This window comes from Semicossyphus pulcher, unplaced genomic scaffold (genome assembly GCF_022749685.1).
Source record: "Semicossyphus pulcher isolate SPU_LCO1_2020_fin unplaced genomic scaffold, fSemPul1.0.p SCAF_30, whole genome shotgun sequence".
NCBI classification, from domain to species: Eukaryota; Metazoa; Chordata; class Actinopteri; order Labriformes; family Labridae; genus Semicossyphus; species Semicossyphus pulcher.
Window position 1 is genome coordinate 1,546,645 of NW_027211705.1, and position 13,436 is coordinate 1,560,080.

General features: G+C 40.5%; 1 protein-coding gene across 2 annotated transcripts in view; it reads left to right on the top strand.

Moving 5' to 3' along the window:
• The first annotated feature begins 409 nt into the window (after nt 1-409).
• The window catches only part of gon4lb (gon-4 like b), a 44,503-nt gene continuing 31,476 nt past the window's right edge, over nt 410-13,436 (top strand). For both annotated transcript variants that reach the window (XM_069679142.1, XM_069679143.1), the window contains exons 1-4: nt 410-511; nt 3,504-3,660; nt 7,012-7,142; nt 12,579-12,653. In XM_069679142.1, coding sequence (XP_069535243.1) covers nt 488-511; nt 3,504-3,660; nt 7,012-7,142; nt 12,579-12,653 — 387 coding nt within the window. In that variant the 5' untranslated portion in view covers nt 410-487. The remainder of the gene's footprint in view (nt 512-3,503; nt 3,661-7,011; nt 7,143-12,578; nt 12,654-13,436) is intronic.

The window sequence follows — 13,436 nt, forward strand, 5'->3', positions numbered from 1 at the left end:
TCCATTTTAACGACCTCATTTGTTGTGCATTACCTTTGTACAATTCACTGTTTGCACTGTCACTGCAAGGACAATACCTATATTATTATGATATATTATGATTATTATGAGCACAAAAGACATTATTTAACTACATTAAGACAAATAAAATTGAAGTCAAGACCTGGAATACTGACACAGATTAATCTGTGGAGGAACTGATTTTACTTTGTGCACTTAAGTCAATCTAAATAAATTAACATCAATAAAGATACTAAAGAAAAATCACCACAGTACAGACTAAACGAGAAATTAACTGTGAAAACTACTTTGAATTCGAACCAGCAGAGGGAAGCATTTCGCCACTGAAGCGTCTAATCTGCCTTATTCAATGAGGAAGAAGAAGAAGTACTGGCCGGAAGTGTTGTTGTTGTGGCGGTACAGACTAGGTTAGCAGAGCTTATAGAAGCTAACTGAAGCTAACAGAGTGTAAATGTCGGAGTGACAGATGGCTGCAGACATCAGTTTGAGGGTAAGTTCATTAGTATGATATCTCAATAACAAATACAGTTTCATGCTTCCTTAATGGTTAACAATATGCGCATGCTCAGTAGGACTGTCTGCCGTTGAGTGTCAAGTTAACGTTAGCTGCCGTTCGCTGCCTTGATTATTGTACCGAAAGCTTAGAGCTTATTGAGCTAACGCCAAGAGAAACCACGTTTACAAGTCTAACACGAATAAGTTAACGCGAGATATAAACTGATGTAACAGTTATACAGACCAGTCTGTCTGCACTATACGTTATATTATACCTGTCTGTCAGCACTATAATTTATACCTGTCTGTCTGCACTGTGCATCATATTATACCTGTCTGTCTGCACTATACGTTATATTATACCTGTCTGTCTACACTATAGGTCATATTATACCTGTCTGTTAACAGTATGATCTATACCTGTCTGTCTACACCAGGGGTGTCAAACTCATATGAGGTAGTGGGCTGGATTTGTTCAGATATTTTTTGCCAACATCATGATGTCTTAATACATAGATATATCGGCTACTACAGTTTTATTATTTGAAATCATTCAAGAAGAGCCACCAGATTGTACCAATCAGGGAGCATTTCATGTTGTTGCATAAAAAGCAAAAATGTAAGACAGAAACACGCAATCCTTGCAACATATTAACAGAGATTCATTTCAAATTTGAATGTCTTTGTCATTCACTAACGATACATTTGAAACAATGCAGGTTAATAATAATAGTACATAATACTTTTCAACAGTTCAGTAGAAGGGAAGTGTAACAATAAGTGGCATAGTAAAGTTTTTCCGATTTACACTACTCTAAACAACAATACATTTAGTGTTTAAATCTCATTGGGATTCATTAATTATTCATTTTAAATATTGCTGGTTAAGTCTATAAAACAGCCACCCATTGTCCAGAAAGTCCGACCTGATATCGGGGTTAAACCAGCTGCTCTGGGATCAGGGCCTGTGGAATCCAGTGTGTAGTGAGGAGAGAGAGAGAGAGAGAGAGAGAGAGAGAGAGAGAGAGAGAGAGAGAGAGAGATTTTTAGTTTGTGGCAGTCTGTGAAACTGATTGAAAAGGATCGCTCACATTTTCACTTGCTGATCGGCACCTGACACTTTTTGACTTTTACCATTCTGTCGACATCAGGAACTAGTTTCTGATGTCTAGCGTCAGCCGACTGTGCAGTTTGGACTTCATCCTTCACGTTAATACCTGCTTGCATAAATATGTTTTCCCAAACATACAGACTATCTTTGATGCAAATGCTGTCTTTGATGAATTAATGTCAAACGATCAGATGAAGTTTCATACTTGAACGGTGCTCTACACTGCAGTTTGATCAGCTCCATTAGGAGTTCCTCTCTCACGTGCGTAATCCCTCTCCAGCTGAATGAAGACAGTAAATCGACTTTTAAACTCGGCTATGAGCCCCAACAGTGTGTTCTTGTACGTGTCCATACTTACGTAATCCACAGGTACAGATTTTAGACCGGGAAAGGCGACTGGGTTGTGCTGGGACAGCTGTGTCTGCCACAGAGCCAATTTCATTTAGAAAGCACGAATGCTGTCGTGGTACTCTGTGACGAGTTTGTTGAGGCCCTGCATGTTAACATTCATCACATTCAAAGGTTCTGAAAAATCAAGACTTGTAACCTTGTCTGACTTATCTTACTCTGCCACTTGCTTTCCTGTCTGTGCCATGAATTGAGCGATCTGCGTGCGTAGTTGAAAGAAGTATTTGAGCATTGCTCCTCGGCTCAACCAGCAGATCTCAGCATGAGGGCAGTCTGTGGATAATATCGTGATCAGATGAAAGAGCATCAAATTGGCAGTCTATATAAACTCTTCAAAAAAAGTTTGGAATATGGTGTTTGGTCGATCATATCTCTGTTGTCACTTTAACATTAGCATGAAATATGGCTCACCTGCTGCAAATCCTGGTTGAAGAATGGGATGCCATCCCACAGCCACGTGTGACCTGGCTGGTGACCAGCATGAGGAGGAGGTGCCAGGCTGTTGTGGCTTCATATGGTTCTTCCACCCGCTACTGAGGCTCCTTATTTTGTTCGATAAATAAAACATAAAATTACCGATATGTCTTGTTTGTTCCTTGTTACTGATAGAGTTGAATCATCCAATCCCCCAAACAACACAAAACAGTAGAGTCAATACCAATACTCCATACTCGAAACTTTTTTGGACGACTTTATATATTTATAAAAATCTCATATAAATAGGCCTATATTTTTTTTTTCCTTCCTGTCCCCAAAATGTCTTGCCGGCCATATCTTTGACACCCCTGGTCTACACTATACGTTATATTATACCTGTCTGTCTGCACTGTATGTTATATTATACCTGTCTGTCTGCAATGTATGTTATATTATACTTGTCAGTTGCTGTGCTGATTGTTGAATTGATCAGTTGTTGTGTTGATTGATTGTTGTGTTGATTGTTGAGTTGATCGGTTGTGGTGTTGGTTGTTGTGTTGGTTGTGTTGATTGGTTGTTGTGTTGATTGTTGTGTTGTGTTGGTTGTTGTGTTGATTGGTTGTTGTGTTGTATTGGTTGTTGTGTTGATTGTTGTGTTGATTGGTTGTTGTGTTGGTTGTTGTGTTGGTTGTTGTGTTGGTTGTGTTGATTGGTTGTTGTGTTAATTGTTGTGTTGTGTTGATTGTTGTGTTGGTTGTTGTGTTTGTTGTGTTGTGTTGGTTGTTGTGTTAATTGTTGTGTTGGTTGTTGTGTTGTGTTGATTGTTGTGTTGATTGGTTGTTGTGTTGATTGTTGTGTTGTGTTGATTGTTGTGTTGATTGTTGTGTTGGTTGTTGTGTTGGTTGTGTTGATTGGTTGTTGTGTTAATTGTTGTGTTGGTTGTTGTGTTGGTTGTGTGTTGATTGGTTGTTGTGTTGATTGGTTGTTGTGTTGATTGTTGTGTTGTGTTGGTTGTTGTGTTGATTGTTGTGTTGATCTCTGTGATCTACAGATGGAGAGGCGGCGTGCAGCAGAAGGAGACGTTTGTCCTCTGGAGTGTAAATCTTTGAGAGTGGACAGAGAGACCAGCGTCTTCAGACTCAACAGGAAGTCTCACACAGGAAGTTCCCCTGAGGACAGACAGGAAGAGGAGAGAACACCTGTCTTAGGTGACACATGAACACACTGTGTCATGTTTTATATAAAGTTTGGTTGAATTGACTGACGGCTCTGCCAGCTAACACATTTCCTTCCACAGTAATTTTACACATTTATTTTTAATATTTTGTTTTTAGTGATGGATTAGATGGATCCATTTTATTGTGAACTGCAGACAGACAGCTGTTGGCCTGAAACAAAGCTCACCTTAATAATATGTACATGGTGTTTCTGACAATAATACTGTCATGAGTAACAGTTTTTTTATTGATTTTTGCAAAAGAAAATAAAAGTCCCACTCCAAACTGAGAACAAACACTGCTAAAGCTGTATACATGGACATACTGCAAATAAATATGAACCTGAACACATGAATAGTAATTTTGTTATTGTACAGTAATATGGCAGACAATACAGACAGACAGTAGGCAGTTAAGACAATTAGACAGCTGATATCCAGGGAACATACATTAAGTCTCTGAAGGAAAGAGTGCAAAGGCTTCCACTGCCTCAAGAGTTTGTCTGATTTGTGATTGAGGTCATGAGTCAGTTTCTCCTAAGGGAAAAGAACTGTGATCTATATCCACACAGGGTCCGAAATTAACTTTTTGGTCTACCTGCCATTAGCGGGTAAGCCATCACCATGGTGATCTTGTATATGCATACCTCTGCTCATTGTCTTAATATGGTTGACACAGCTTAACATGCTTCCTTGAGGTTCATTACCAACTGTAAAGCTCTGACTCACCACTGCAAATTATACTCTCGGGTAGGATGGCCTGCTCTGGCCACTAGCAGGCTCTGTCACTGGTACACATTGGTATCACACAAAGAAGTGCCGGGCAGTACTCTTTGCGCTTTCAGGATCTCTTTATGCTTTCTGCCACTTGGAATACATTGCAAAACAACTTGAAACTAAATGAATTAATCTTGTTAAGTGCTTTTAAATCCAAAATGAAAGACATAGAGGTGGACTCTTTCAGATGTAGATGCTTTTAACTCACCTGGTTGCAAAATCGACAGCTAGAAATCTAACGTTTAAAATGTGATTTGCTTATGCTTTTCTGTTCTCTTTTGTGTAATTTAAATGTTGTCCCCTTTTGTGCTGTTTTGTCTGTAACTGTGTTTTTTATGCTGCTGCCTGTGTTGACCAGGACCCCCTTTTAAAAAGAGCTTGTTAATCTCAAGGGGACTTTTCCTGGTTAAATAACGGTTATAATAATAATAATAATAATAATAATATTCGAGAGGCCATGGATTTTACCTCGGCTAATATTTGCTCCATAGGGACTGAGCTAGTTAGCTCTGGTATGCTAGCTTCGTCAAGCTGGTCCTCGTTTGCAGTGTGTGTGGTCGCCTGTTTAGCCTCTTTTTTCTTACTAGAATGGGGACCAGAGAAAATAGGAAAATCCATGTCGTGTTGGTTTTTGCGGATCTCTGCGCTCGAATTTGACTGGCAATTTTAGGTTAGCTTGGAGAAAGTTACAAGTTTGCTTAAAGCGTCCATTAAAGTGTCCATCTTGCTCCGGGTCACATGACCACCTCTTTAACGCTTTTATTGTGAATATGTTTCTGTTCAGAATTTGATACGAGTCTTTAGCTTGCTGTTTATTTCTCAGGGAAAGTACAAACATTGCTGTTACTATGTTAACATTAGCAAGTAGGCTCATTACCAGGTACAGATGTAAAATGAGCAAACCAAATTAAAACAGTAACTGTGATGTAAAGCAGGTTGGATACAGAACGCAACACATGCTGAAAATAAACTCAGATACAAATTGCAGATTCTGTTACGATATACTGAACTTTATAAATGTAGCTTATCTGACTAACGCGTGTCATGTTGATATTATTTAAGTTTTAGGGACATAATTTTGACAGGTATACAGCACATTAACAATATGTGTCAGTTTGTGACGCTGGACCTCTTCCTGCTTGTTTCAATGTTTCCACATGAGGTCTTTCACTGCACACTGGCTGCTTTGCGTGGGTTACCAGCTGCTGGATGCTTTTGATAACGATCAGTCATTTAGCATTAGTAACTGATGTTGTATGTATGTTTACTCTCCGGTAACACACAAACGCACTGCTGGCTTAGCTCAGTTGGTAGAGCAGGTGTCCCATGTACAGAAGCTGCCTGTCCTACAAATAAAGGCAAAAAGCCCAAAAAATAACCATAAAAAAAGAACATTTATTTTATAGCCTACTGCAATTTTCAAATCGCAGGAGGCACAACATTTGTTAAAAGTGAAATGTGTGTCCGAATACCATTTTACTTTAAATATTGATGTGCAGATATGTTCTGGCCGACACATCAGTCTAAGTATAATCATTAATGTAAACATGATCATTCCCATTCCCTACAGTTCCACTGCTGGGTCCAAAAACTAATAATCCCAATATGAAAGTCCCACCCCTTTTTTGTGTTGTTGTGACTCACACAACACCTGTGCTGCAGGTGAAGCACGCATATTTTCGACACACACGAATCCCCTTAATGAGAGATGAGAGAAACGTGCTTATTGTAGATTAAACTTCAATGCAGAGGGATTTGTTTAGTGTTTGTAATTGTTATGTTGTGAGAAGGTCACTCAGATAGTGGGATTGATATAAGCAGCGTTTTATGTTTAAGGCTGTTAAAAAGTACATCTCAGCTTTAATTGATTATTGAAAAGTATCTAAGTGAAGTAATAACATTATTGAGGATTGGAGATGTATCAGGAATTGATGTGAAATAAAGATTTACAGAGACAATCAGCTGAGGAGGGAAAAGATTTTATAAATATGTTTTTTTTTGCTGATCTGACAAATGATCCGATCCCTGAATAATCTTTTGTTATAATACTGTGTTCTTGTTTTTGTTATATCTTTTATCTAACTATAAAGAATCTTATCTTAAAAAACGTTAAACGATCAGAACCATGAGTTTCGATACATGGCATGGTTACTTGGCAAGCTGGAGTTATTCACAGTCTGTACAGCTGCAGGGAAACAGGAAATCAGAGGAATGTTCACTTCATCAACCAGACTAAATGTTGTCACAGCAGCCACTTCAGGGAAGCAGGAGGATCTTTTCTTTCTGCTGTTTCTTTGTCATCTCTGACTCCACCAGTGACCGTGGAGAAATTAGCTGCAGGCTGCCCCTAAGCTAACCTCTAAGCTAACTGCTAAGCTACGCTGTTTCGTCCTTCAGACCTGCAGATAGATGGAAAGAAGAAAATACTGAGAGATATTTTCATTCTGATTATTAAGGCTGGAAAATTTAGACACCCTAATAAATATGGATGTGTCAGGAAGGTGTTTACCTGGAGGAAGGTGGAGCAGGATGTTTCACACCTCAAGTGTTGTCTGTCTTTGCTCAGGGGGTGGGATAGTGATCACCATGGAGACCAGTGAGTCCAGTGAAGATGAACTGGGACGACTGGACATCGACCTCGACAGGAAGTCCAAACAGCATAACCTGACATCCAGCAACGTACGCGCCATTCTGCATGTAAGCATCCAACTCATCACACATCCAACGCATCGCAAGTGAACATGTTACAGACGTGTTACAGACATGTTACAGACAAGTGTTATAGACAACGTGTTAGACGTGTTACAGACAACGTGTCATAGACAACGCGTCATATACAATGTGTTACAGACAACATTTGACAGACGTGCTACAGACAACATGTCATAGACAACGTGCTACAGACAACGTGCTACAGACAACATGTCATAGACAACGTGTTACAGACAACGTGTCATAGACAACGTGTTACAGACAACGTGCTACAGACAACATGTCATAGACAACGTGTTACAGACAACGTGTCATAGACAACGTGTTACAGACGTGTTACAGACAACGTGTCATAGACAACGTTTTACAGACAACATGTCATAGACAACGTGTTACAGATGTGTTACAGACAACGTGTCATAGACAACGTGTTACAGACAACGTGTCATAGACAATGCGTCATATACAATGTGTTACAGACAACATTTGACAGACGTGCTACAGACAACATGTCATAGACAACGTGCTACAGACAACGTGTTACAGACAACATGTCATAGACAACGTGCTACAGACAACGTGCTACAGATGTGTTACAGACAACGTGTCATAGACAACGTTTTACAGACAACATGTCATAGACAATGTGTTACAGATGTGTTACAGACAACGTGTCATAGACAACGTGTTACAGACGTGTTACAGACAACGTGTCATAGACAACGTTTTACAGACAACATGTCATAGACAATGTGTTACAGATGTGTTACAGACAACGTGTTACAGACAACGTGTTACAGACAACGTGTTACAGACAACGTGCTACAGACAACATGTCATAGACAACGTGTTACAGACAACGTGTCATAGACAACGTGTTACAGACAACGTGCTACAGACAACATGTCATAGACAACGTGTTACAGACAACGTGTCATAGACAACGTGTTACAGACGTGTTACAGACAACGTGTCATAGACAACGTTTTACAGACAACATGTCATAGACAACGTGTTACAGATGTGTTACAGACAACGTGTCATAGACAACGTGTTACAGACAACGTGTCATAGACAATGCGTCATATACAATGTGTTACAGACAACATTTGACAGACGTGCTACAGACAACATGTCATAGACAACGTGCTACAGACAACGTGTTACAGACAACATGTCATAGACAACGTGCTACAGACAACGTGCTACAGATGTGTTACAGACAACGTGTCATAGACAACGTTTTACAGACAACATGTCATAGACAATGTGTTACAGATGTGTTACAGACAACGTGTCATAGACAACGTGTTACAGACGTGTTACAGACAACGTGTCATAGACAACGTTTTACAGACAACATGTCATAGACAATGTGTTACAGATGTGTTACAGACAACGTGTTACAGACAACGTGTTACAGACAACGTGTCATAGACAATGCGTCATATACAATGTGTTACAGACAACATTTGACAGACGTGCTACAGACAACATGTCATAGACAACGTGCTACAGACAATGTGCTACAGACAACATGTCATAGACAACGTGTTACAGACAACGTGTCATAGACAATGTGTTACAGACAACGTGTCATAGACAACGTGTTACAGATGTGTTACAGACGTGTCATAGACAACATGTTACAGACAACATGTCATAGACAACGTGTCATAGACAACGTGTCATAGACAACGTGTCATAGACAACGTGTTACAGACGTGTTACAGACAACGTGTCATAGACAACGTGTCATAGACAACGTGTCATAGACAACGCGTCATATACAATGTGTTACAGATGTGTTACAGACGTGTTACAGACAACGTGTCATAGACAACACGTCATATACAATGTGTTACAGACAACATTTGACGGACGTGCTACAGACAACGTGCTACAGACAATGTGCTACAGACAACATGTCATAGACAGCGTGTTACAGACAACGTGCTACAGACAACATGTCATAGACAACGTGTTACAGACGTGTTACAGACCACGTGCTACAGACAACGTGTCATAGACAGCGTGTTACAGACAACATGTCATAGACAACGTGTTACAGACAACATGTCATAGACAACGTGTTACAGACAACATGTCATAGACAACGTGTTACAGACGTGTTACAGACAACGTGCTACAGACAACGTGTCATAGACAGCGTGTTACAGACAACATGTCATAGACAACGTGTTACAGACAACATGTCATAGACAACGTGTTACAGACGTGTTACAGACAACGTGCTACAGACAACGTGTCATAGACAACGTGCTACAGACAACGTGTCATAGACAGCGTGTTACAGACAACGTGTCATAGACAACGTGTCATAGACAGCGTGTTACAGACAATGTGTCATAGACAACGTGTCATAGACAACGTGTTACAGACAACGTGTTACAGACAACATGTCATAGACAACGTGTTACAGACAACGTGTCATAGACAACGTGTTACAGACAACGTGCTACAGACAACGTGTCATAGACAACGTGTTACAGACAACGTGTCATAGACAACGTGTTACAGACGTGTTACAGACAACGTGTCATAGACAACGTTTTACAGACAACATGTCATAGACAACGTGTTACAGACAACGTGCTACAGACAACGTGTCATAGACAACGTGTTACAGACAACGTGTCATAGACAACGTGTTACAGACGTGTTACAGACAACGTGTCATAGACAACGTTTTACAGACAACATGTCATAGACAACGTGTTACAGACAACGTGTCATAGACAACGTGTTACAGACAACGTGCTACAGACAACGTGTCATAGACAACGTGTTACAGACAACGTGTCATAGACAACGTGTTACAGACGTGTTACAGACAACGTGTCATAGACAACGTTTTACAGACAACGTGTCATAGACAACGTGTTACAGACAACGTGCTACAGACAACGTGTCATAGACAACGTGTTACAGACAACGTGTCATAGACAACGTGTTACAGACGTGTTACATACAACGTGTTACAGACAACGTGTCATAGACAACGTGTTACAGACAACGTGCTACAGACAACATGTCATAGACAACGTGTTACAGACAACGTGTCATAGACAACGTGTTACAGACAACGTGCTACAGACAACGTGTCATAGACAACGTGTTACAGACAACGTGTCATAGACAACGTGTTACAGACGTGTTACAGACAACGTGTCATAGACAACGTTTTACAGACAACATGTCATAGACAACGTGTTACAGATGTGTTACAGACAACGTGTCATAGACAACGTGTTACAGACAACGTGTCATAGACAATGCGTCATATACAATGTGTTACAGACAACATTTGACAGACGTGCTACAGACAACATGTCATAGACAACGTGCTACAGACAACGTGTTACAGACAACATGTCATAGACAACGTGCTACAGACAACGTGCTACAGACAACATGTCATAGACAACGTGTTACAGACAACGTGTCATAGACAACGTGTTACAGACGTGTTACAGACCACGTGCTACAGACAACGTGTCATAGACAGCGTGTTACAGACAACATGTCATAGACAACGTGTTACAGACAACATGTCATAGACAACGTGTTACAGACAACATGTCATAGACAACGTGTTACAGACGTGTTACAGACAACGTGTTACAGACAACGTGTTACAGACAACATGTCATAGACAACGTGTTACAGACAACGTGTCATAGACAACGTGCTACAGACAACGTGCTACAGACAACGTGTCATAGACAACGTGTCATAGACAACGTGTCATAGACAGCGTGTCACAGACAACGTGTCATAGACAGCGTGTTACAGACAACATGTCATAGACAACGTGTTACAGACAACGTGTTACAGACAACATGTCATAGACAATGTGTTACAGACGTGTTACAGACAACGTGCTACAGACAACGTGTCATAGACAGCGTGTTACCCGCCAAATGCAGGTAGAATTGGGCAGTGGCAGGTGACTCACTCACTCTCACGAGCCACTCTGACGGGTGGCATTCTATTTTTCTTCAGTAAGCAGACTGCTTTAAAGTTTTTAATACAGGACAATCCAGAACCGATGAGACGGAGAGACAGCGCGGAGAGAGAGAGATGATTCAGAGTGTGATCTATTATCAGTTTATCAGAGTTTATAATCATGTGATCCAGCAGTGAGCAGTTCATCATCATGCATCGCAGAGATGACACCGATCTGTGTGTGGTTCTTATACTCTGCCCCTGACTAAACAGGGTCGCGATCTGTGCCCGTGTTTCCGGAAACAATCATCTTTATAAAGCAGCCACCTCCACAGGCTGTGAATGAACTGAACCGGAGGTGATCCACGCGTAGTTTATCAGTTATCATGCAGCGCAGGGAGGAGGAGATATGACACAGATCTGTCTTTCTACCTGGCTCAATAACGTTGCGATCTGTCATTATTTCCGCGCACAGGTGGCTACTATAAAGTATAAACTCTTTGTTTGTATTGTTCTGGTGTTAGCAGCAAGTTGCTGGTATATCTCTTGTTTTAGCTCGTTGATTTAGATTTCCCTTCTTTTGTTACTTGATCTTTGAATGTATTCATGTCCATTTTCATTTCGGCTTTAAGGTGACATATCTCTTTGCTAATGGCATCCAGTCCCAAGCGCATTGTTGCAATTAGCAGAGTTCCAAGTTGATCCACGTTGTCCTCCATCTCGTCCATCACGGATGAATTGTAGGATTTTTCTTCTCCAGAATTTCAAACTTTGATGCAATACAAAAATACAGTAATCGTTTCGCTAAGTCCTAGGAACAAGAAATTAGGTAATTTTCTTGTTAATTTCCCTCCTTCACACAGTGCTGGTACAGAAAAAAAACACTCATGTGACGGACTGTTAATAGTACATCATCATCCAGGAGAGGTGTGAGCTGGTGTCTGCACCTGCAGGGGTTAGGGTTAACACTTCAGCTGTGTTTCTATTCATCCTGTTATTCTGCTGTGTTTGGGACATTTGTGGACGTCCATCACTGGGCAGTGGTCTGTCTCTCTGCTCTGCTACCCCCATTCTGTCTCTCTGCTCTCTGTCAATCGTAACTTCTGCATCCTTATGAGATGTGAAAGGGACTTCAGTCTGCAGCTCTGACTGTGAAACAATCAGAAAATAATGTCTTATCTCTGTTTCACTGCTTTATTTACATTAACAGCACTCTCTTCACTTCCTGTCTATGTTGCTTGACCACAACTGCTTGCTCTCTTTTGCTGGCGGCATCTTTGGGCTGAAAATCGGACTGTAGATCATTTTTTTCAAAGCTTCGGTACCTTTCAGTGCTATTGTAAAAAAGAGATTGTATTGTTTTATAACACGTGGTATCAAAAAGTGTCAAAGTGTCTAAAATGTTGACAAGCCTACTACATGCAGTGTGACGTGTTGTATGACCTGTTTCAGGAGGTGATTACCCATGAGCGTGTGGTGGCCATGATGAAAGCTGCCATCAGAGACACTCAGGATCTGCCCATGTTTGTGAGTTTTCATGTTCTCTTCGTCATGCAGCATCCAGAGTCTTCACATGTTCTTAAAATGTTACTTGGTAACAAGTTTGTTTTATCTTTTGAGGAAACATGAAATCCTGCTAACCCTTACCCATAAACCCTTAAACCAGTCTGTCTGTTTGAACCTACTGCCTGTCTTTCTGTTTAAACCATATCCTGTATAAAAAGATGGACGACATGACTGCTCCCTAAAAGTGAAGCCAAACCCTCTCTATCGCCCCCTGCTGGCTGGCTACAGTATAGCTCATAAAGCCAGCCTCCTCCATGTTAACAGATGGGACATGAGTCAAACTATAAAATCAAAATACACGTCAAATACATTTTTCTCAAACATGGTTTCTGTCATTATAGTTAGTTCTTATCCTGCTGATTTATGTCACAGTGTTCATTTTTCTGACAAGTTTATTTTTAATTAGTTATTTGTAGAGTCCGACCAATACTAGATTTTTGGGGGCGATTGAGATATTACAGAGTAAAAAATTCCGATATCGATATTGGCCGATATATATATACACTACCAGTCAAAAGTTTGGACACACTTTCCCATTCACTTGTATGAGAAAATGTGTCCAAACTTTTGACTGGTAGTGTACATTACATACATATATACTGTATGGATATATATATATACTAAGTTTTCTTGGCCGACCACTGCGTCTACGATCCTCAACGTCGCCCGTTTCTTTGTGCTTCTTCCAAAGAGCTTGAACAGCACATCTTGAAACCCCAGTGTGCTTTGACATCTTTGTCTGGG